At 36.4% G+C, this 26,287-nt stretch overlaps 1 protein-coding gene across 1 annotated transcript in view; it reads right to left on the bottom strand.

Moving 5' to 3' along the window:
• Positions 1-26,287, bottom strand: part of Grip75 (gamma-tubulin complex component 4) — a 79,809-nt gene that overhangs the window by 29,165 nt on the left and 24,357 nt on the right. The window contains exons 5-8 of the mRNA XM_081748667.1: positions 21,613-21,707; positions 20,269-20,437; positions 16,329-16,479; positions 3,462-3,616 (exon numbers count right to left, since the gene is read on the bottom strand). Of these exons, the coding sequence (XP_081604793.1) occupies positions 3,462-3,616; positions 16,329-16,479; positions 20,269-20,437; positions 21,613-21,707 (570 nt within the window). The remainder of the gene's footprint in view (positions 1-3,461; positions 3,617-16,328; positions 16,480-20,268; positions 20,438-21,612; positions 21,708-26,287) is intronic.

Raw genomic sequence — 26,287 nt, 5'->3', positions numbered from 1 at the left:
AATAAAAAAATCGTGAATCTAAAGCTAAATTTCTTGACTTTCATGACCGTTTTCTGACTTCGTAACTTTTTCATGACTTTCGTAACCGATAGACACCCTGAAACATTACTCAAAACGAATTCAAATAAAATTCTTGTAACACCTTTTATATCATATCAAGTCTAACAGAAAATGTGTATAACATGTGTATAGCATGTGTATAGTACGAACTAAATACTGAATTGATCAGATACTTTACTTATGATCAATCGTAGTTCCTAAGGTTATCCAATGTACAAATTCCAGTTTCCATCATTACTTTTTTGAAGCTTTTTCCGAAATTACTTTTAGGGTAAAGACATACCGAAGAGACCTCGCAATCGATTCAAATGGGTAAGCACATGCCGAAGATGTACGCCACATCGTGACCTAGAGGTCGACCGAAAGGGTAAATTAGTGGTCGCGATGATAAACAACCGAGTTTGTTTTTATATTGATGTTCAGCGGAAGCATCGTTATGGCTCGTGTTCCCATTGGTTCTCCATGAAGCTCTGCAAGGAATAAAGTTTTCATTTGTTTATAATCTCGTCTGCAGGGATTGTGTGTGTCTACGCTCGAGAGGTTTTGCTGCACTATTAAATTTGATTACGAAAGACATATTAATAGAACTAGTGAGGAATGTTTCAGCATATGGGATAAGAAACACAAACATCATAATTAGGCACGTTTTAAATTGAGAATAGAAGAAAATAGCAACTGAAATGGGAATGTCAGATAAGTTGTTCATATTTATTTGAGAATTATTCTGTAGCTAATTATTACATAAGGCGGTGGCGGTTACAGGGAGAGGGCTTTTGGGCTGAAGTTCGTAAATTGTGGAATATGTAAAGAAAAAAGAAGCTACTGTTAATCATATCAATGCTTAAAAACTCCAACTCCACCCAATTCCGAGATTAATAAAAAAGGATTTGTTCTGAATTCGTTACTGATATAAGGTAAAAAAATACCTGTAAAGACAGGCACGTATCCATAGGGAGGAAACGTTGAATAATGGAATTCCAGTGACGAAACTTCATTTGTTCAAGTTAATACCCCCCTCAACCTTGAAACCTGAAGATATATCTGTTTTTATTACTATTATTATTATTATTATTATTATTATTATTATTATTATTATTTTGTTATTTTACTGGAAATGATTTCTCGCCTGAGTGCTGAAAGATGGCATTTCTTCACAGAAAATTGAAAAAAAGGTGATTTATTTGATTTATTGATAGAGATGGACAAGAGATGAGACTCAAATATTTTTGCAAAACAAGAGACGAGACTTTGGCATTTCTCATTTCTCGTCTCGTCTCGCGTCCATCCTTATTTATAAACTATTTGGTCCTTTCAATTTCAAAATGTGGTTTCGTAGTGATTTTTATACACTGACGGAATAATTTCAAACACGTCACAGTAATGTTTCTCCTCAAATTGAGAACTTACAACGAGGGTGCGAACTTCTCGCTATGTGCACCCTTCATCCATCACGACCTAGACATCGAGGTAACGACCGTGACTTAAACCTGAACCGATCGCGAGGTCTCTTCGGTATGTCTTTACCCTTATTTTACAAGGATTGTCACAAACAAATATTGAACTATTATAACACATACATATCAGTACATGGGAAAATAATTTTTCCTTGAACTCCAACACACAACCAAATCTTTTGTAACAATTTAGCTGTCTAAGTGACGTTGTATGTATACTTTTTTACAATTCTTGACATACTGCCTTCTATAAAAACCGTAATAACAAAGCACGCGCTCTCAACAACGAAAAATTAATTAACAAACCTTATTTATTTCGTAATATGCTAGTAAGTAATAAATAATTAAATGTATGTTCTCTTTTCCTGTTCAACCTTCTTTTCCTGTATTAGTGAAATTCAATCCCCACATCGCAACATTCATAAATACACTTGGACCTCACCAGACGGAAAAACACATAATCAAATTGATCACGTTTTAGTAGATAGAAGAAGACAATCTAGCATAATTGATGTCCGGTCGTTTAGAGGGGCTGATTGTGACACTGATCACTACCTGGTAGCAGCGATAATAAGAGAGAGATTATCGTTGAATAAAGGAAATAGTCAATGTCTTAAAACGGTGAAATTAAATTTAAAGAAATTAGAAGAGAGCCAGGTAAGAGAGGAATACCAGATTGAAGTTTCGAATAGATTCTCTGCTTTAGAAGATACGGAGTGCAGGACACTTGGATTGAAATAAGAGATAGCATTAAAATTTCAGCAAAAGGAAAATTGGGACACGCGGAAATACGTAGGAACAAACCATGGTACGATCATGGCTTTTGTGAATGCGGCATTGAACCTCCGGGTTCCATAGGCAATAGAGTTAGTTAATTAGTATTAGTGATATTCAATTCAAACAGTCGAGATTAATATGGTGACATTGATATTCACATCTTCGTTCTTCAATTTTACGTTTCATATATAAATTACTTATTTCCATGTTACAAAATTAAATTTCTTAGTGCATATAACATGCTGCTTTGTACCCATCTTTTGATGAATTTTTATTTCCATGGCATCATTAGCAATCAAGTCTACGTGGTAAACGAACACACTGATGTATTTAATAGAGGGTATAGAATCGATTCATTCTTAATGTTTAATAAACAACGAATGAAACTTATTTTCATGAAACAAATATCGATAAGGATTCGTTATACAATACATGATCGATCCCAGCTGAATATACCCATTACTTAACAGGATCGAATTATCATATAATTTGAACAATTGGTCAGTTGGTTGATTCTGAATTTAAAGTCCCTTTCAGCATCGAGGCTACGTGAAACGTGGACCTCCATTTAACGTGGGATTTGGATTGCATAAGCCCCACCAGGGATCGAACCCACATCTCCCAAGCCGAAGGCGCGTACGCTAACCTTATAGTCACGGGGAGTTTTAATTTGAACAATTATTATTGTCAGTTCTTCTGTGATAACAATCAAACATTAAAATAATAATAATAATAATAATAATAATAATAATAATAATAATAATAAAATAAATAAATAAATAAATAAACAAATAAAAAATACTAAGTACAAGAACCACTACTGAAGTTTTGAAGGTATCAAATTCTTCCCGTATTTCACTATGATTGGATCAACAATTTTTAAGCATTCTTGAGGACTTTAAGCAATTTCATGGACCACAAAAATGAAATTTTCCAGTTTACAGCATTTTAGGAATCATGTCAGTCTATACACTTTAATAATAATAATGAAAAACACATATCAGTGTGGATAAAAGAACGTTATTTAGGTTACCTACTCAAAAATCTGTTTTTATTATATACATATCAATATTACTTCCGAGATATCGAAACTATAAATTACATTACAGGAAATACAAAGGCAAAGTGTCACGCTGCAACGGCTTCTCACACCCTGTAACAAGTACTTACTTCAGCTATGCACTCTCGCACTTCGTCCACGATTTCCTCCAAATCATTGAGGCTCAATGTCTCCGTACGTTGCAGCTTCTGAAGTCTGAGAAAGAAATCTTCCTCCTTCTCACCCCAAATTGAACTCGAGTATTTCTTCAAGGATGCTGACATCGCTGGAAATACAACTTCATTAATAATACAAACAATCAAAAAACAATCAGTTTCTGATTCAACCATGTCAGAAGCTTTCGTTTAAGTAATGTGTTGACGAAATCACAATTCATATTGATTTGTTTCTGTGGGCAAATACAATAAACATATGTCTTAACTATATATATACACACACACACACACACACACACACACACACACACATATATATATATATATATATATATATTATATATATAGTAAGACTATTCATGGCTTTGGATTAATTGTTTTAACAAAAGAGACACTGACCAAAGCTTAAAACTTTACTTTATTTTAAATTATAATTTGTAACTGTTTCGGATATCTAGCATATCCTTCTTCAGACATGATCTAAATTAATGAAAATACAGACATATATATAAATGTTGTTATAACAGAGTTTAAATTCTTTAACCGTCATATATATATTCATTGTTATAAAAAAAATTTTAAATTATTTTAACAGTCATATATAGAGTCATTGTTGTATTTGGTCTAGGAATTAATTCGTGCGGGTGGACAAGAGATGGCGCAACGAACGGAGCGTCCCACAGTTCCGTGTATCCACACATGTGTTGCAAACCCCTGTCATCGCGTATCGTTCGTAGTATAGGGCAGTGGATTAAAGCGTCAACAACACCAGTTTGTAGTTACGTGAACATGGCGCAATTTGTGCCTGATAAAGTGTTTTTGCGGGGTGTCCTGCTGCATTACTTGAACATGCAGAAAAGTGCGACTGAAAGTCATCGTATTTTGGTGGAAGTGTATGGTGACCATGCTCTAGCTGAGCGAACGTGTCAGAAGTGGTTTGCACGGTTTAGAAGTGGTGATTTCGGCTTGGCAGACCAAGAGCGAGCTGGACAGCCAAAAAAATTTCAAGACGAAGAATTGACAGCATTGCTCGAGCAGGATTCGTGTCAAACGCAGGAACAACTTGCAGCAGCATTAGGCGTTGATCAAACAACAGTCTCCAAACGCTTGAAAGCCATGGGAATGATTCAAAAGATGTCACATTGGGTTCCCCATGAATTGAAAGACAGAGACGTTGAAAGACGAAAAACCATTTGCGAATTGCTGCTTCAACGACAGAGCAGAAAGGGGTTTCTGCATCGAATTAATACGGGTGATGAGAAGTGGATCCATTACGAGAACCCTAAACGAAAAAAGGCCTGGGTGAAACCAGGTGAACCAGGTCCATCACAACCAAAACGAGATATTCACTGTGCAAAGGTTATGCTGTGCATATGGTGGGATATGAAAGGTGTGGTGTACTTTGAGCTGCTGCAACCGGGTGAAACTATGAATGGAGAACGTTATCGACGACAATTAATGCGTTTGAAGCAAGCTCTGGCCAGAACACGACCAGAATGGGAGAACAGACATGATAAACTTATTGTTCAACATGATAACGCTCGCCCACATGTCGCAAAACCGGTCAAAACCTATTTAGAAAATGTCGGATGGGAAGTTTTACCCCACCCGCCGTATTCACCAGACCTTGCTCCTTCGGACTACTACTTGTTCGATTGCATGAACAACGATTTGATTGGACAGCGGTTTACTTCTTCAGAAGATATCGAAACATGGGTCTCTGACTGGATCGCTTCCAAGGATGAGGACTTCTTTCGCCACGGAATCCGTACATTGCCTGACAGATGGGCGAAAGTGGTGGCTAGCGATGGACAATATTTTTCTTAAGGTATTTATGTATTTTGTGTTTGTACTACAGCTTCAATGTGTGCGTACCAACCGCACGAATTAATTCCTAGACCAAATACTTTTTTATTTTTATTTATTTATTTATTTTTCTTATTTACCGAGGCCTTCAGCCCATCCTATAAGTCTTCGTGTTCACTTTCCAATTAATCACTTCCTTTATTTTTGGTTCTTATAAGGGCCTTTTATTTTTACTTTTATTTTTTATTTTTATTTATTTATTTTTCTCTCTATGTTATCCAAACTTCCTTGCCATGATTCATTAATTGGTAAGCCCCCTGTCCAGTTCATCAGTTTATCTCTTCCTACCTTCTTTATCCAATCCGATTCTTTCCACTTCCTTCGTGTTCACTTTCCAATTAATCACTTCCTTTATTTTTGGTTCTTATAAGGGCCTTTTATTTTTACTTTTATTTTTTATTTTTATTTATTTATTTATTTATTTATTTATTTATTTCTCTATGTTATCCAAACTTCCTTGCCATGATTCATTAATTGGTAAGCCCCCTGTCCAGTTCATCAGTTTATCTCTTCCTACCTTCTTTATCCAATCCGCTTCTTTCCACTTCCTTATTATCATTCTTTTCTCCATCTCCAATACTTCCGTCTTATCCCAATTAATTGCGTGATTCGTCTCCTTAACATGTTTGTATATGGCATTGGTATATTTTTTCTTCCATGTTAGATGATGTTAGGAAGAAAAAAGATACCAATGCCATATACAAACATGTTAAGGAGACGAATCACGCAATTAATTGGGATAAGACGGAAGTATTGGAGATGGAGAAAAGAATGATAATAAGGAAGTGGAAAGAAGCGGATTGGATAAAGAAGGTAGGAAGAGATAAACTGATGAACTGGACAGGGGGCTTACCAATTAATGAATCATGGCAAGGAAGTTTGGATAACATAGAGAAAAAAATAAATAAATAAATAAAAATAAAAAATAAAAGTAAAAATAAAAGGTCCTTATAAGAACCAAAAATAAAGGAAGTGATTAATTGGAAAGTGAACACGAAGACTTATAGGATGTGCTGAAGGCCTCGGTAAATAAGAAAAATAAATAAATAAATAAAAATAAAAAGTACAACAATGACTCTATATATGACTGTTAAAATAATTTAAAAATTTTTTATAACAATGAATATATATATGACGGTTAAAGAATTTAAACTCTGTTATAACAACATTTATATATATGTCTGTATTTTCATTAATTTAGATCGTGTCTGAAGAAGGATATGCTAGATATCCGAAACAGTTACAAATTATAATTTAAAATAAAGTAAAGTTTTAAGCTTTGGTCAGTGTCTCTTTTGTTAAAACAATATATCTTTCGAAATGAAACTTAGTTTTAATGTTTATTGGTTATACTTAGCCAAAAGAGCCGATAGTAAATAAACAATTGAGTTAACTTATGAAATAATGAGAGTATAATGGGAGGAGGAGGGGGACATGAGAAAATTTACATCATAGGTTAAAGGTGCGATTTCCGAAAAGTTCTGTGCTCCACGAAAAATATGAAATTGAAGCTACACAATTCATAGTGGTATGTCACTAGTATTATCCATCTATCTTTATTCCATGTTTCTACCCCCGAACTGCATTTGGACAACGACAACGACAGAATAAATTCCATCCTCAGCAGGACAATTCGATTTGTGGAAAGAGACCTTACCGATTTTATCACTCTGGCTTTTTACGAATACTACCACGACATGCATAAAACGGGCATTGATTTTTTATTTGCTTCATCAATGCAACAATATTCGAAGAAGCGTCAACGTATTGCATCTATTATGGTATTTTTACCAAAGTAGTGACTGCACCTCTGCTGAACGAGGATATCAGCGTTAATTTTGACAAGCAGGATGATGTTTTCACATGAATATACTATCACATAACAGATTAGGAATACTCAATTTACGAGTGAATTCAACCGCATAGAGAACCAAGTACGTAACTAGAGACCGGATGTTTAGGCATTAAAAACCTGGAAAATAGGCACTAAAAATTAAAAAAAATAGGCAGTAAAATAGGCACTACAATGTATCTCAAAATAATGAAGATAAATACTCAATACCATTAAAAATAGATTCAAGTCATAGATAATGTTCAAAGAATATAGAAACATACTTGTTTGTTAATATCTTCTTTTATTGTATATATAAAAACGAAGCTTGCTATGCATTCCATATATACTGGGTGAACCTGAAAGATGTGCACATACTTCGGGAGGCGATTCGTGACATCAAAAGAAGACAAAAAGTCCTCTTGCATGTTGTGGAATTCCGCGTCGTGTACGAGTGACAAGGGGCTAACTTGGAATCGAAAATCGAACCCTGACCATTGCAATGGGACATAAAAGTGTGCACATACTTCGGGAGGTAATTCGTGACATTTAAGAGGACCTTTTGTCTTCTTTCCATGTCACGAATCACTTCTCGAAGTATGTGCGCATCTTTCGGTTCCGTTCGAATTGGCAGGATTCGTTTTTCGATTCCAAGTTGTCACCACTGTCACTCGTACACGACACGAAATTCGACAAAATACAAGAGGACTTTTTGTCTTCTTTTGATATCATTAATCACCTCCACAAATATGTGCACATCTTTGAAGTTCACCTTGTATATATATTTTAACGTACCACGAGCTTGTGTTTACAAACACCTAATATGCGTATATATGTGTGTATTATTTATGTTATATTGTATACATTATATATTTTCCCCAATGAAGGCTTATTTTGAAGAAAATGCATAGAATACGCAACATTAGGCACCAAAGCAATTATTTAGGCAGTCAAGGTCGAAATAGGCAAAATAAAATTGGCTTAGATCGAAACTATAACCCCCCATATAAGCTTTAAAACGTTATTTTTGATAATATCTTTAATATTAATGAAGAGGCATTTTGCCTAACATCCGGTCTCTATCCATAACGATCTGAGAGACTAATTTATTCACCGGTGGAAACGAAAATTCATGAGCACAAAATCTTACGGAACCATTTAAAGCTGCAACCGTGCACAATCGGATTATGAAAACCGCTTCTTAAGATTTTGGATAAAATGAAATACAATAAATTTTCTTTCGTGTATTCTGACGTGTAACAAGATACACTTTCATTTCAATGTTTACGTAAATTAAAACTGTCATTACTAATTACAGGACAATCTCTATCAATGCATGAACGGCCGTTAGCCAGGCATTCTGCCAGTCACAGAAATAATTAATTCTTACAATTTCAAGAGTAAGCAAAAGATAAAATGTCTCAAATATATACACACCACGACTCATTTCTTGCATCAACAATTGTATGAATTCCTTCAGATAACCCATTTTGATTCTAGCAAGATAGTTGAGTTGATTTTAAGTTTAACGTCCCTTTCAGCAGCGAAGATATATGAGACGTGGACCTACTGAATAACGTGAAATCCGAACCACCACACGAGCTCCCGTCGGGAATCGAAGCCGCGTCTCCCACGCCAAAGGCGCATATGCTAACCGCTTAGCCACGAGGGATCAGCAAGATAGTTACATCTTATTAAGCAGAAGTTTCAATGAAATCGTGCACCTACTTTTCGGTTACCATATCAAATAGAACTGTGATATTTAATAACTTCCATTGTAAATCACCACACTTGTTAGTTTGTGAATACTTAATGTGGAAATGTCTTAAACATAAGATGAATGCGATGTGTAATAGTGTACTATTTTCTAAGTAAAAATATACCTATTTTGTAACAATAAAAAGGCCCATTTTATTGCCACGCCCAATTGATATACAGTATATCCATCCTACAATGTTCACGAGGCATGTTTAAACGACCCAACTTGCGCTCCACTCTGTCACTGAGCCATCGTAGTCAAAATTAATATTTTTAATTGGTTATTTGTGCATATAATTACACAAGTAGTAGAAAATCATATGAAATCCCATTCTAGAAGTGATACTTGTTCTACTTACAGTCTCCCATCATAATCTACTTATACCAAATTGAAATATTTTCAAATGCTGAATTATTCCATTCCGAGAAGGATCTATTTAACATTTGTGCCCCGCCGGTGATATGCCGGATGGGATTAAAAAAGTGGTAATATGCCAGGTGGTGTTGGCTAGCTGTTATAGGTATGAGCAGGATATATAAATTCCATCCAATTAAGTACATTAATGTAGATTAATATGTTTCTACACATCAACTATAACATTTCATAATACACCGCACCATCTATATTTCTTCTGTTTGAATTAAAGCTGGTCGCTGCACTGCACAATATTTTACTACTTAGCTAAATTATTGACTTCCTATGTCTATCAAACAGTCCACACATTTCAAGTGCCGCACTTTCTTGTTTGTGAAGTACTAGTTTCCTTTTATCTATCTATCTATCTATCTATCTATCTATCTACACACACACACACACACACACACACACACACACACACACATATATATATATATATATATATATATATATATATATATATATATACAGTATAACCTCGTTAACACGAACTCGCTTAAGCCGAACACTCGGTTAGGACGAACAAAATTTCGGTCCCGGCATCGCTGTACGTTATCTTATAGGAAGTTTTATCGGTTAACACGAATTTCGGTTAGCACGAATTACGAACTAATTTTTAGTCCCTTGAGTCAGTAAATGTTTTCATTTAACACGAACTTTCAATCCTTAGTTTTTTTCCAGATCATTATTCCTATTTTAGATTTCACTCCAGATCAGTTTTTGTCATACATTATTTATACAGACGAAAATTGCCTTATAAGTAAGAGAAAAATCAGAAACGGGTATTTTTCGTCTCTTATAAAGTGTTGGTTCTGTCCTCCGTCAAGCGCTGAACATGCAAGTGCTTGGCAGACGAGCTGGTGACAGCTCGAGACAAAACGTCTTCTCTCTCCTGTAACTCTAAACTGGTGACAGTAGTCATAAATACCTTTCCGTTACTAGCGGTACCCAACCTGCTAGCGGAGTTGTCAATTTTATAACTTGACCTTGGTTTTTTGCGTAATTTTTTTTTTTTTTATCTTCAAAGATAGGATAATAAGCTTACTGTAGTGTTTTCACTTTTCAGAGGATAGTACCGAGACCAAAACTAGTATCGATCTCGATCTTAACTCGAATTTGAGACCGAGCCGTGCTTTTCGAAATCCAGACGAGACCGAAACTCTCAGTCTCGTCTTGATACAATTCTGTGGATGGTATCAAGACGGAGAATAGTCTTAGTGTCGTCTCGAATTTGGAACCGAGACAAGACCGAGACTACTCAGTCTCGTCTCGATACCATCTCTAGTGTTTTCTATCACATACATACATTTACTGTAGTGGTATGTATAGTCTGTATACTGTAGTGCGTATGTATGGAGAAAATGTATTCGAATAATAAAATTTGGGTCCCCGGTTAACACGAATTTTTTTAACACGAACTCCTGATTTTTCAGTCCCTTGGAATTCGTGTTAACGAGGGTTTACTGTATATATATATCGGGTGTCAAAAAATTCCACCGACAAACTTCGGGAGGTAAATCCTCTCATACGAAGAAACAAAAAAGCTCAGTAAACATGGGTCCGGAAACGCGTTGTTTCGGAGATATAAGGCGCCGAACCCGTGGGAAATGAATCTTCAAAGGCGTATATTTCAGAAACTACTCAACGTAGAGAGTGCGGTTTGAAAACTCACAAGCGAAGTCATACCTGCTCTGGTTAAACATGCATGTTTCATAATCTTGCAATGCCTGCGAAAGGGATTCCCCAAAGGAGCATATGGATTCCCGGATAATCTGCCGAGTGAAGATGGCTCGAAAGGGGTATGAATGGACGACTTCCTCACCTGTTAACAGTACTTCCTTGTACCAAGACGATAACTCAAACGAATACAAAATGGTGGACACTTGTATACCTGCTGTGTGTGGTTGCATAACCGCCACATACGGATGGTGCCCAAAAACGAAGCTCGGAATATGAAGTACTGTGAATATGCAGTCGAAGGTTCGTAGTGAGGCACGTGCGGTGTTGCTACAGCATAACCCATAAAGCAGAGTGATTGAGAGCTGTTGAAACTAGATTCAAACCCGCTATCAAAATGTACATTAATTATCGTGGACAAATGTATGTTAACATATGCAGCATTATGGAGTATAGTATTAACATACGTAAGAAGCAGCTGACAAATGACCTCCTGGGAACAGCGATAATATGATTCGCATATTAGTGGCATAGTTGGTGGCGTGCAATGTTGTAAAGCATAACCTCCAGGCACACAAATAAAATACACAAAGCACAAAGACAGAAGAAGACGAGTCAATCAGGAAATGGTGTTTATAATTCACTCGTACCTTACAACGTCACGAAATCTAAAAAAGTGAACCATTGACTTCAATGCATAAGAGACAGCGTCGAAGCACTTCGTCTCGCACACGAGGGAAAACGTCGTGGTTAACACGAATTCTTGCGGAAGCCTTGACAATGCGGCCCCCAAGGTCCATAATTCATTCTCCACTGGCGTCTGGTAGACCAACTCCTTCATGTGTCCCCATAGGTAAAAGTCCATAGGTGTCATATCCGGTCATCTAGGAGGCCATGCTACAGGACCACCATGCCCGATCCATCGATTCCCAAACATATCAGAAAGTACATTTTGAACACGCCGCGGCCGATGGGGTGGGGCTCCGTCATGCTGGAACCACATTTGTCGCCAGACCGCAAGGGGGCATTTTCGAGCAGTTCCGGGAGTACCTCTGAAAAAAACACTGTAAGTATGCATGTTCAGTCGTGGAGGTAATACATAAGGTCCTACTAAGACATTATCCACTATACCGTCCCACACATTCACTGTGAATCGTTCTTGATGACCTCAGCGAAACATTGCATGCGGATTGTTTGCTGCCCACACATGCCTATTATCAGCATTATAACATCCGTCACGAGTAAAACTACTCTCATCCGTGAACAACACATGCCGTGCGAACTGCGGATTCTCCACACACTGCCGCAGGTACCATCGGGCAAATTGCACACGTTTGGGATAGTCTGTAGGACGCAAAACTTGTACTCTTTGAGGATGATATGGATAGAGATGTTCTTCATGTAAGACGTTCCACACTTGCTGGTGCTGAACATGCAACACATGTCCAACGGCCCGCGTGCTTGTTGAGGGATTTTGTTCAAATTGGTCCAACACATTCTCTTCGAATGCTGGTGTTCTCACTGTTCGTGGTCTTCCTGCATCAGGTCGGTGAATGTGTAAGGAACCTGATTCTCGCAGCTGCCGATCAATTGACGTAAATGTAGCGTGATGGGAGCACCGTTATTCTGGAAAACGTTCTCTATACAGTCTTTGTGCCTCCCTTGCATTTCCCAAAGCTGCACCATATGCCAGATGCATATCACTTAATTCTGCCCAAGTAAACTCCATTTCATACTACGGTGTTTTATAAAACACAGACAGTAAGCACTGCACACAAGCACAATCGCTTTCAGAATACACGTCAGTCTTCGGTAGACTAGCTTCTTTAGGTGCTCGTCTGTCATATGGCTGAGAGTCGAATCCCACTAACAGCATGACTGTTAGCCAATGTTTATTTTATCTCTTCTATCGTATTTTTGTTCCTATAAACAGTTTTGGGCGTAGGAAAAATGCTATGTACTGTCATTTCAAGGACAATATCTTTTTGTTAAATATTCTGGACTCAGTTAAAATTATCGTGTGAAACTGAAATACCTCTTACATGTTTTAAGATTTAAAGAAGACCAGACACCAATTTCCTTACACACAGTAAAATGATAATCAATGTTGTTTTTGTTTTTAAAGATCAACAATACCCTCCAGAGTTCGACTGCGTGTGCATTTGAATGCAGCCTAAATCTGTTTACATTATGAGAGTTAATTACATCCGACGACTAAAGTTCAGACACAAATGCAGGCGATCTTGCGGCCAGAACGTTTATAGATGTACCATCTTGGCATTCGACTTGTGAAACTGAAGAAAGCCACTTAGAATGGTGGAACAAAGAGTGGCGAATCTAGGCTGGGGTCGGGGGGCTTGGTCCCCCAATTTTGCTGCGTTACTAGAAAATCACTAATGTCATAAATACCAAAACGCAGTCCAAATTAGTATTTTACATAGCAAAATACTGACACCCCCTCCCCTCCAGCTTTTACTTTCAAGATTGGCTACTGAACACAAGGATCGTACCCGGTTCTCTTTACACTTAATTTACTCTGGTGTGCTAAATTGGAATAGGCGTATAGATTTGAGGCTCTAGCAGTTGCATTGTAAGCAAAATAAACATGAGAAGAGTATGACGTTATGATTATTATTTTGTAATAACGTCCCCGCCTTGGACACGAAGACAATCTTGATGTAACTTTAAATGGAGGAATAAAGACAAGGTATAAAATATGAAGATGGTTTATTGTTCTGTTTACATATTTTGGAATCCGTTAACACGAGCGGCTTGGGTACCCGAAGAGAAAACGAAACCGTAGCAGGACTTACATTTAATTTAACGAGCTAAACCAATTCATTTAGATATCACATTCGCGCACTACAGTATCATTCAATTGTACGTTTATAACAATTGTTTATTGTCTGATTGTTTATTTGTTAAGATGTTCAACGTCCCTTTTCAGCAGCGGCGCTATATGGAGACGGGGCCTAAAGTTTCAAACGCGATCCGATCCATCTCTTGGTTGTTGAGTCCAAAGCTTGGACTCTTAGTGGGGATTGACCCCGCGACACGGCGCGTCAACGTGCAACCTTGCTTTCTGTTGCTTCCTTGCTTATCCACGTAACGGTGCAACAACTGACAGGAACAAGTACCATTGAAATCAGGTAGACGGTTGCAGACTTATTAAGATAATGCATATGATTTCAAATCACAAATCTCTTATACATTTAATCAGATCATTCATGTAATGTACTTAATATTGAGTCTCGTTCATTACTGACATTCACTCAGTTCAATAGACATAACGATATTTCTAGCCATTGCTAAACATTACTCATATCTGAAAATGTGCTGACTGTATTCGCTATCGTGCTATTTGGGGTTTTCCTTTGCATTAAGTATTTTCACAATTTCAATCACTCTACTTCGTGTGTTATACTGTAGCAACACCGCACGTGCCTCACTACGAACCTTCGACTGCATATTCACAGTACTTCATATTCCGAACTTCTTTATTGGGCACCATCCGTATGTGGCGGTTATGCAACCACACACAGCAGGTATACAAGTGTCCACCATTTTGTATCCGTTTGAGTTATCGTCTTGGTACAAGGAAGTACTGTTAACAGGTGAGAAAGTCGTCCATTCATACCCCTTTCGAGCCATCTTCACTCGGCAGATTATCCGGGAATCCATATGCTCCTTTGGGGAATCCCTTCCGCAAGCATAGCAAGATTATGAAACATGCATGTTTAACCAGAGCACGTATGACTTCGCTTGTGAGTTTTCAAACCGCACCCTCTACGTTGAATAGTTTCTGAAATATACGCCTTTGAAGATTCATTTCCCACGGTTTCGGCACCTTATCTCCGAAACAACGCGTTTCCGGACCCATGTTTACTGAGCTTTTTTTGTTTCTTCGTATGAGAGGATTTACCTCCCGAAGTTTGTCGGTGGAATTTTTTGACACCCGATATATATATATATATATACACTCATGTCCAGATTGACTGTCGCACATCTATAACTGTCTTCTTGTAAGAATATAATTTTATAATGATTTTGCAGGGTACTTTTAATACTGATATTATGTTTATAATCGGGAAGTGTATACTTGTGGTAAATTTCATAGGAAAAGAATTATAAATACGAAAATTAGAATGAGTAAACCTAATTGTTGCTAAATGGATAAGAAAGTTTTATTTTCGTTTTATTGCCCTTATTTACTGCTCTTTTGACATGAAATTTGCCACATACATGTCTTTGCCGATTATACACATACTAACATTATAAGAAATACCTGGCGAATTTGTTATCAAATTTTATTCCTAGAACAACATATTTATAGACATGCGACGATAATTTTGGACATGAGTGTACATTACTCAGAATTAGCACATCAATTACTGATTACGGACACCATATAATGAGATAAAAAATAACACAAGACATATATAGGAACAAGCCTATATTATTTTTTAAAAAACTAAAGATAGAGGGGGGCAAGATAGGAAATTAAAAAAGAATGAGACAAAGCGACGATACTTTTCAGCTACCTCGTATTTCAAAAACAAAACAAAACTTTAGAGAAGAACAAAAAGTTTGAAAAAGTTGGAGATTAATTGAGTCAGCGACTTTTCTGATGGAGAAGTCAGTTAGGATAACAAATTGACTTATCCATCAAATGAAAAATCGCTGGCTTTTAACTAATCTCCATCTTTGTCAAACGTTTCTATTTCTTCTGTAAAGTCGCCCCCCCCCCCTTTTTTTTTTTTTTTTTTTTTTTTTTCTAAGATACGAGGCAGGCAGCTGTAGAGTACCGTCGAAATGTTTTAAAATCGTAATACTTAACAATAAAAACTAAAGCTTGAACCTTTAACTAGGAGCTCTGCCATCTTGAATTACAAAATAATAATAGAGGTAGTAGACTATTATTTAGTTCAGAGTTTCGTGAATTGGAGAAGACATTGGGCAAACTACATAAATTTCAATCAATTCAAACTGTTTAAATTCAAACATAGCCGTATCCTTTCTTGGCTAATTCGTTAAAGTGCACGGTTTATGTGCGCGAGCTGTAGGGTTCGATCCCAAATGGTAGTACTAAGCATAGGATAAAAATCTCAGTTGTATTTTGGATCCTACTTTAAGCATAAAGTCCCGTCTCACATAGCCTTGGTACTGAAAATTGACGTCAAATTTTAATTAACCAATCAAAGAAGGCAAGATTACCCCACTGCTAAATTAAAATTACCCTACTGTTAAATAAAAAGAAGTAATTAGCACTTACATAGCTTATTTTGAGGGTCTTCTCTAAACATATTTACTGTTTTGCCAATGAATAACACTTTATTTGCCAAAGAAAATGGAATATATGATGGCAGCATCAAATAATACAACACATAATCCTCTTCAGTCCTCTGTCGTGGTATGTGGCTCATCTACAAAAGAAATAAAACTTTATTGGTGAAATTCATGAGCAGGAAACATGCTCATTGTTTAAAGTACAAACAAGCTACGATGCAATAACACAGAAAATACGTTCATTCAATAAATAACCGGAAAAGTTGTATAAAAAATACCAAACTCCTACAAATTTTGTTTTTTCTGGTGGTGTTCTAGAACTATTATCCTGGCCTGGTGTCCTAGATGAGCCTGGCACGCCTGCTTCGCAAATAGTATGTTGAGAAACAGTGAAACAAAATGGGGACACCCTTGCAGATTTGCACAAACGTGGAGCAGCGGAGTGTCATTAGGTTTCTGTTAGCTGAAGGGTTGAAATTAATCGAAATATACCGTCGGATGACAAAAATGGATTGTCTTTCTCACGAATCCAAGGCTTTCAAATGTGATCCTGAACTCTGAACAATAACCTTCAGTTTAGAACTTTGTAAAATAAAAATATGCTATAAAAAGCATTTATGGCAATATGTCAACATACACTGGTGACACACCTAAAATTTATTGGTGAAAATAAAGCATGTAATAACTTCTGAGTTCCATCTCAAAAATACAAACTAATTGAGAAAATTTACGATTAATATCTCTGAAAACCTGAACTAAAACTCTTATTTGCCAAAATCAGTAATAAGTCACAATAATATGTTCGCTGTAACAATTCTATACGGTATACAAATACCACCCAATCAATTTCCACAATCGTCAGTTGTTAGTTTTTAATTCGTAACATTTATTGCATTAAAAAAAAAAAGGCCTACCTTTTTTTTACAAAAAAAAAGAAAAAGAAAATAATAAAATAAATTTATTTCATTCATATACAAGTTTAATACCTTGGCTATTTTTCCATGCAGTCAGACATTTCTGATAGCGTGGCACAAGCTTCCGCATACCCTCTGTGTGATACACTTGGAAACTAATATCTTTGAGCACTTCACTGTCGCTGAAACGCTTCGATGTAAGCCACTCTTCAGATTAAGAAAAATAAAGAAATTGCTGGGGGAGGTCAGAGCTGTAAGGGGAATGACTGAATAGTTCCCATCAAATCACCGAATTGTCTCAACAGTATAAGTAGGTGTGTGTATTCGGGTGTTGTTACGAATGAGAAGAATTCCAAAGCGTAGCATTACTCTCCGCTAATTTTGGACAGCATGCCGCAGAATATTCAGTGTTTGGCAATACACTTCTGCTGTAATTGTTCGTCTTGGTCCCAAAAATTTCTCAAGCATCATACTCTTTTGGTCCTAAAACACGGTTGCCATGATTTTGTGAACTGATAGTGTTTGTTGAATTCGTTCGCTTTAGAAAAACCAGAGTACCGCATTGCATTGTTTGCTGCTTCGATTCCCAAGTGGCGTACGATATCCAGGTTGCATACCCTGTCAATGTGCAGTCATCCCCATCCTTCCTCAGCGGGCTTAAATATCACGCTCTTTGTGAGAGCATCTGTCAGAATATTTTTTGGCACCTACCTCGCAAACAATCTGCGATAACCCAGCTTATCAATCCCATTCGAGGCAATGTTTTCGTAGACACTTCTGGAAACTCTTTGGAGAGTTCAGTTATCTTGAACCGGTGATTGGATCGCACTTTGTCATTAATGCATTCCACTAGATCTTATGTCCGAACGCTAGGCTTCCCGCTACGCTAATAGTCATGAACATTTGAATACCCTTCCCGAAACTCTCTGCACCATTGCCTGACTTTCATTTCACTCATTACTGTCGGTCCGTGAATGGCACACGATCCCCGATGGATGTCAGCTGCATTCTGTTCTTTGGTGTTCAGAAATCGTATCACAGATTTCATTTCACATTTGGCGATATTTTGTATTACAGCAGCCATTTCACCTTATGCTACTCAAACATAAGCACCTCTACTCTCTGTTACAAGCACGGAATACTAGAGAATACTCAACTTCATCAGTATTGCAAATCCCGCTGGTTTTTTTTTTTTTTTTTTTTTTTCAAGCGTCTCACGGTTATGTCTTTAGATTAAAGGAGATGGATGATTAATGAAAGTAAATGATCGTGAAATTGTGTTCTCCTACCGTAAATCGAACTTGGAACTACGTGCACCAGAGGTACACGTGCTGGCCACTAGACCAGTGGGAAGGACTCTTTATCGTAAATCATACATAAAACTATGTACACAGAATGTTCCGGAAAGGAATCGACAAATCTTGCGTGCATATTGCTTACATCAATACAAGACGGAAATTGGTACTGCACTAGGCTGGGAAAGGTAGTTACGAAGTTATGGATGAATGAATGAATGAACAAAACAAGATTCGCTAAGTACTATTTTGCTAACAATTTTCGCGTGACCAAAGCTCCACAACTATAATTTTCAGCACAATGTCAAATAAACTTTCTCTTTGTTTTGACGTGAGAAAAATGTGCGTAACGTTATCAGTTTTCTCAAAGCTAGTTTTCGAGATAATGTATTTGACAGATACAACTTTCCTACGCAATACGATGCATTTGTCAGTATTTTCTGAATATATGTCAGCTGATTTAAGTAGTTTGTCTTCTCAATTTCTCACCTCCACTTGTTTCTATGTTTTTTAATTCATTCCAACATGCTTTCTTCTTTAAGCTTCCTTGATTCATCTTCGCCAAAACATTACTATCAGATTTGGCGTAAATCAAAAATAGACAATAATGACTAATAGATATTTAGTACTCTTACAACGTGTTTCTTTAAACTTCGTCCCCCCCCCCCCTTCCTCGCCTCCTTGCTTCAGAAGGCCATATTCTGGCAACCGTATCTAGGAAATTCTAATATGTACACTCTAAATAAAGATCTTCGTTTGCCAAAGAAAATCTATATTTATTTGATTTTAATTTGAATTATAGGTAAGAGTCTAGGCCTTCCAGTGAGATGTTGACCAGGTCTTTTTTAATAAGACTGTACATAGTGAACAAAAGAATTGTACAGACGGTGTCTGAAGAGCTTCAACGTCTAGCTTCTTACAGATTAAAATTTTTCCACGCAAGCTTGATCATTGAATGACCAGTTTCACAACTTTATTTAAAACATGTTAGCACAGTAACCAAATTCACTAGTATTTCTTCTTTACAGTTACAACGGTGTCAAAAATTTAAAATAAAACAAAAACCACAAAGAAAGAAACAAACCAGTTAACTATATCACAACTTAATGTCCCAAATCCATTAAATTCTACAACCTGATAACTGTACAATTTTCGATTTATGTTCTGTTAATTTTGTCACTGATTTAGGATTTAAGCATAATAAAAACATGGGGATATTTAAAAAATGTGTTGTCAAGCAACATAAAAAAACAATTTTAAAAAATAAAATCCAGTAAAAACTCAGGTAAATTTTCCCCTTTGTCTTCTTATCTATAAGGATTCACGTTCCAGCAATCAAATGAATCTCTTACATCAACTTTCATTAGTTGAAGGAAATTATAACCTTTTCTTTTGCCTGTTTCTATATATTGTTCCGAAGATTTTTTACTACAAATAAACTCAGCTTCGCACAGGAAAGGCATTGTAGGTCAGTTTCATCCATTAGGACGAATGTGTGAAATAAACAATATAAGTAACTTTCAGGAAGTACTAGAAAAATTTACTAAAATAACTAACGTAAAAAGAAGTTTCAAAGCCTGACTTTTCCGACTATTAGCCAACAAAATATTTGAGACATACACCGGTACGCTGAAAGAATTTAAACTCTTTAATTTGGTTGCAACGATAATGCTCTGTCTTTAGATCATGAATGCATTTATAATTTGGTTTTACTTACCGATCCCAGTTCCACTAATTCTGAAGAAGTATCTCTACTACCACCACTGTTCTCTGACACAGAATCGACAGCACGAATAAAAAACTCTCCGTAGCTATCTATAAGCTGTCCATACAAAATCCAACTACATATTTGTTTCAAAAATACAGCATGGCAACACGATAAGATTCTGAAAAGTAAATAAGTAGAACTTAAGCTTACTTCAAAAATTTAATGAAGATCTATCGTCGTTTCAATTCTACCTTTAGAAACCAGCTGCACAACAAACGGCCAATCCAATTAATACTTCTGAAACTGATATACCTGAACTTAATACACAAGTCAAGTGAATGAATGTGCAAAAATTGAAATCCATATCTAGTCATTGAATTAAATAACGTAACTAGAGGTTAAACTTTTCTATCTTACGGGAATTATTATTAAAAGCCTTACCCTTAAAATCACAACAAAGTTTATTTCATTACGAGACTATACTGTAACTTTTCTTTTTATGTGCAAATTTACTAATGAAGATTCTTCAATGAATCAGCATTCAGGATTCAACCATTATGTTGAACTAAATACCTTCTTTATTTACATTTTTCTTCGTTATGTTTCGGACAAATTTAATAAAAACTATGATATTATTATGAGTTATCAAATCAGTGCGAAATTCGTTGAATGTTGATTCATAACAACCATTATGGGGGGAACAAAATAATAGTATACAAGTAGTAGGATTCGGGTCAACTACGATCAAACATATGAGCACAATGTCACAAGTTCATGACTTAAAATAGAACCTGTAATCCTTAGAAAAAAATAGATCACTGTGCTCATTTCCTGTAACTAAGAGCTCACTGGGGCTGCGTTGAAACATATATTATTGAATACGTAGCGGACACTATAATGGACGTATAAATGAAAGTAAAAAGAATAGTTTATAATATAAACATAAATTACAGCAATTTGCACTTCCCAGAAAATAACTGAACTTACACAACAGCTAGTTAAGAAACTTTTGAATATAAACAACACTCACTGATTTCTATAGCGTATTTCGTGAACAATGATTTTAAGTTTTACAGGTTTTATGATCTATGGCACCTATGCACGTGAATATCTGTAATAAAGTCATGATTTCTCAGCTCTTGTACAACGGTGTATCCAATAAAGAGTTCTCAACCTATTCCTTCACTCCAGCATCCTACTTGCTAATTTATCATATACTCTTTGAATCACTGAGGGAAAAAAATGATCATCCTACCCTGCTTAACTGGCTTAGTCACTCCTCTTGCTACGTCAGGTAAATGTAATACATGTGTCTAAGGACATAAAGACTAAAACATACATAAAATTACTAACCTTTTCAAAGCATACCGAACTTCCTCTACTCCACATGAACAGTGTTCATGCAATCGTCCTAATATTTGGCAACCAGTTTCTCGATGAAATTCTACCTGCGAAAATACAACAATGCATAAAATATTTGGGCTAATAATATCGTAATAAGAATGCCAATTTTGAAACAATACTTATTATCAAGAATAGAAAACAGATGTATCAGTATTACGGATAAACTGAATTCTTTCTAATTAATTAGTATAAATAAGTAAACAAATATAAAGTCAAATAAAAGGTAATAGAATGCACTTATAAGAAACAAGTTGTATGAAGTTTAATACACATAATTTTACACATCCACTTCGGATCTTTTTTTCAGCTGTATGCAATATAAAGTCAGAAAACATTACACTCATAATAATCTTATATCACTTTTCTTCCTAGTGTCAAGATTTCTACTTTTACGTCATCTGAGTAGTTAAATTTCTACAATTTTATTATATACTGTACAATTCTTTATGTACCTGGTTCATTTCTCAACTTAATCATTTCCACATTCAAATAATAATAACAAATCATATCATAGAATTAATAAGTGACACATTCCGTACATGTAAAAGAACAGACATCATCTTAATTTATAGTGCAATAAGTCACAAAATCGGCTAGGTTTTCTTGGAAATCAAAATGTTATATGACAAATTTTCTCAACTTGTGGTACGTACGACTTATAGGTCTTACACGTGTAAGGTGAGTACTATATGTTTTTGAACACCTTATATAACAAACACTCATATTTGAGACGTGTAACGAGAGCTATGTTCGACCACCTACCATTACCGTCTTCTTTAGTATCAATTGTTGCCAGATCTATGACCTCCTACTGAGCATTCTTAAATGCGTTCAACAGATCGGTTAGTTGATGATCAGTGTGTCTTGGTTCAGCCTGGCCAACTATCCAGCAATTAACATTTGCTGAAATCAGATTGTCTTGCCAGTTCGGTTCCGTAGCTGGCAACCAGAGATTTTACGATGAGTGAAAAAATTGTTACGTTACTGTGTCACTCAATATATTCTAAGACGATAAAGATGTTGAGGAGAGTCTGCAAAATATTATTCTCTACAACATATATTAGCTTTCAGATATACGTATGAGCATGGACTATCTCTCTTTGTACTAGCTTTCACAAGCATAAATAACATATAAGTATTGCACAAACTTCTACATAATTCCTAAAATAAAATTTTTCTTACCTGATTCAATCGTTTATTGAATAGTACATTTTCCTTAACAAAGCACCACATGTGTCACACACAATAATATTTTACTTATAAGTACAACATGACTAATATAATATTTTATATGTTCTTAAGCGTGTCAGCTTGTTGTTATTTGTTACTTCTATATGTGATATAGTGTGCTGTGATATAGTGTCACCTTATAAAGCCCTCGTTAATAATGATATCGTCACATATCAAAAGGAGAGTAGACATTACAGGTCGCGTGTTACAACAAAAATGGATTCAAGTTTTCGTTAAAGAGAAAGGTAAACTATGTGTCTTATTTATCAGGAAAGTTTTACGAGAACAGCTTTGCGAAGACAAAAGCCTGAAGAGAAACTTGTATGGTAAGCAGCGGTTTAAAAAAGAAAGAAAAAAATATATATACACAACGATGATGTTAACGAAATTGCTCGGGCTGGTTTCATTGTAAGAGAGACTATACCACTACAAGTCTTATTCTGACGGTGATTTTGTGAAACAGTGTTTAGTAGCGGTTACAAATGTTTTGTGTCCAACAAATCAATTTGTCACGCTGCACATTTGGTAAGCGCACAGATAACATGGCATACGATATTGTATCAGACAGGGCATTATCAACAAGGCACTCTCAATAGCTTTATATGAAAGATGTAACGTCACTAACACAGTTCAGTAAGTTGCTTTCATACCAGATGTGAATAAAGACTTTCATTCCGCAAAAGAAATATACTCACCTTGCAAGTTACGAAAGATGGTGGTATAGGGAAAGATACAAAGATGAGTCATAAGTCTTGTAGTATTTCCACAATCTAAATAGTAGGTGCGCGTATACGTCGTGATCAACCGTAAGTACAAGGTCAAACTGGCCCAGGATGTAGTGCTGCAAGCGCATTATTTCACGAGGGAGGCCGTCACTATTTTCAATAAAATTTTGGTAGCAATGGTGATGATCGCTCAAAAGATCTGATACGTGAACTGCTAGTGTACGAGTTCGAACTCGGGCATAAGCTGCAGCCTCAATCCTACATATATTTGTCATACGAAAAAGGAAGTTGCACTGAACCATAACACAGCAACTCGTTGGTTTTAGGAATTTCGTGCAGGTTGCAAAAATGTCGAAAATCAACCGAAGCCCGGGCGCCCCAGGGTACAGATTCAGAGGTCATACCACACACAACTGAGGTCCATGAACCAGCACACAACGATTGTCAAACAAACCAACTAAGTATGTCCCAGTTCACTGTAATACGTCACCTTCCCCAAATCGGGAACACCATTAGAGGCTGCCGCATTGTGCCATGAGTTGATCCACGCTCAGGGCCTGAGGAGAGGGATGTGTACCGACAAGTACTGCAAATCCGCAAAATCTGTTTATTGAAACGGTGTTTCTCCGACATTTAAATGTGTAAAACCAATGGCTGAATACGAGCCAATTTCCAGAATTGGCAACCAAATGGTCTGTTTCGAGCATAAAGTCCGTGCTTTATGTGTGGTCGAACTACGAGGAAATAATTTACTTTGAGTTAGTTCCTAACGATCGTCCCATCAATGCGGATCTTTATGCTGAACAGCTGGATCGGATGTATGCTGTACTACGTCAAAAATTTCCTGCAATGACGAAATGAAAGCACGCTCTGCTGCAACAGGAAAACACAGAATCACGCTCGGCTCAAAAACCAAAAAAAAAAAAAAAAAAAATCTGGTACTTGATGGTATCGAACTGATGGTACACCCGGCATATAGTCTTGACCTTTCCCCCTCAGATTACGGTCCATGGTGCACTTCCTGAAATCACAATACTTTACAACCAGCTGGAGTAGTGACTTATTTTTCTCTAAGGACAAGACGTGTGAAATCGAGGAACTGACAGGAAGGTGGCTGCAGACAGTCAAACACCAGGGCTATAATTAGCAAAAAATTATTAATATATCCTCCCATGGGAAAACTAAATATTCCCCAGATTTATATCGGGTAAAACCAGCTAGTTCTGTCTTCAGTGGTAAGGTAGCAAGGATAAAAATGGATGAGAGAAATATGGTATGAAAAAAGCAATACATACCCCAAATAAATATAACGTGGAAGATGGGTATTAAAACAACGAACAGAGCACAGTGAGCGAAAGAAAGAAAGACTTGAGTTGAAAGATGCACAATGTCTGTGTTACATCACTGTTGCCACATCCAAAATATACATCAAAGATAGGCAGGTAGAAGGTAGGTATTCAAATTTTATCAATGTTGCCAAAATCCAGATTTAAAGTCAATTATATTCTGGAGAATATTTGATTTTCCCACGGGAGGATATATTAGTAAGCAGCTAATTTTTTGCTAATTTGAATCATCCTCTCATGCTAGTACATAATTTTAACGAAGGCATACTTTGAATGTTAATCTGCTTTCATTGTACTATAATCAATATCATCACAGGTATTCTGCCATTATTAGCAGGTCATTTGCTGCAACTGAGAAGCTTCCGTGCTCCACGGTCATTCGCTAGCCTCTTCGTCTTCACGTACGATTTCTCTGTTTTGATATCGTTCATTAATTGTAGTCTCCTTCGCCCTTTCCCTCTCTTTCCTGCCATCATACCTCATACCCTCTATCACGTCCCTCATGATACAGTTTCTTCTTAGCCAATGTCCCAACTGGTTTCTCTTCCTCTTCTTAATAATATCTAAAATTGTTCTTTTCTCCTCCACTACTTCTAACATCCTCTCATTCGTTTTCCGCTCGACCCAGATAATTCTTTCCATTCTTCTCCACGCCCACATTTCTAAAACCTAGTCGGTTTTTTTATTTTTCTTGCGTGATGTCCATGTTTCTGCGCCATATAGTACAATACTCCACACAAAGCATTTCATAAGACTTTTTCTCGACTCTTTATTCAAAGTCCTACCTGTAACAGATTAGTATATTGTGTACTAGAATATTGCAAGACTGAGACTCATCCTTGTTTTCTTCCAAAGGTGAAACATGCATTTGATAAATTCCACCTAAAATGTGAAAAACTTTGGAATATCGACTGACGGACCTCCTTCAATGATCTTTTTTTCCAAATATAGGGTCTATAAAGAAAATGAGAGTTACCCAGTAGAAAATTGATATCAATAATTGTTTCCTGTATTTTACCTAGAAGAAAGTTTGTGCCAAAGCACTTAAATTTGCCCACGGCATGAATATAATGGTGTCTTGTGAAAACTTTATAAAGTCGAAAGGTCTCAATCCCGCCAAATTCACGCATTTGTAGACGAACTGGAAACAGAGGAGGAAGATCTCATGTACTATTCAGAAGTATGGTATTTGAACAAGCGAAAGATGCCGCAACGTTTCAATAATTTGTCAAATGATATGGCACTTTTCACGGAGAAAAAAGGAAAATCTGTGGCACAGTTAGGTGATGATCAGTGGCTATAAGACCTTGCGTTCGTTATACA

Source organism: Thermobia domestica, chromosome 2 (genome assembly GCF_964235325.1).
Source record: "Thermobia domestica chromosome 2, izTheDome1.hap1.1, whole genome shotgun sequence".
NCBI classification, from domain to species: Eukaryota; Metazoa; Arthropoda; class Insecta; order Zygentoma; family Lepismatidae; genus Thermobia; species Thermobia domestica.
This window is presented reverse-complemented; position numbering and strand designations above follow the sequence as displayed.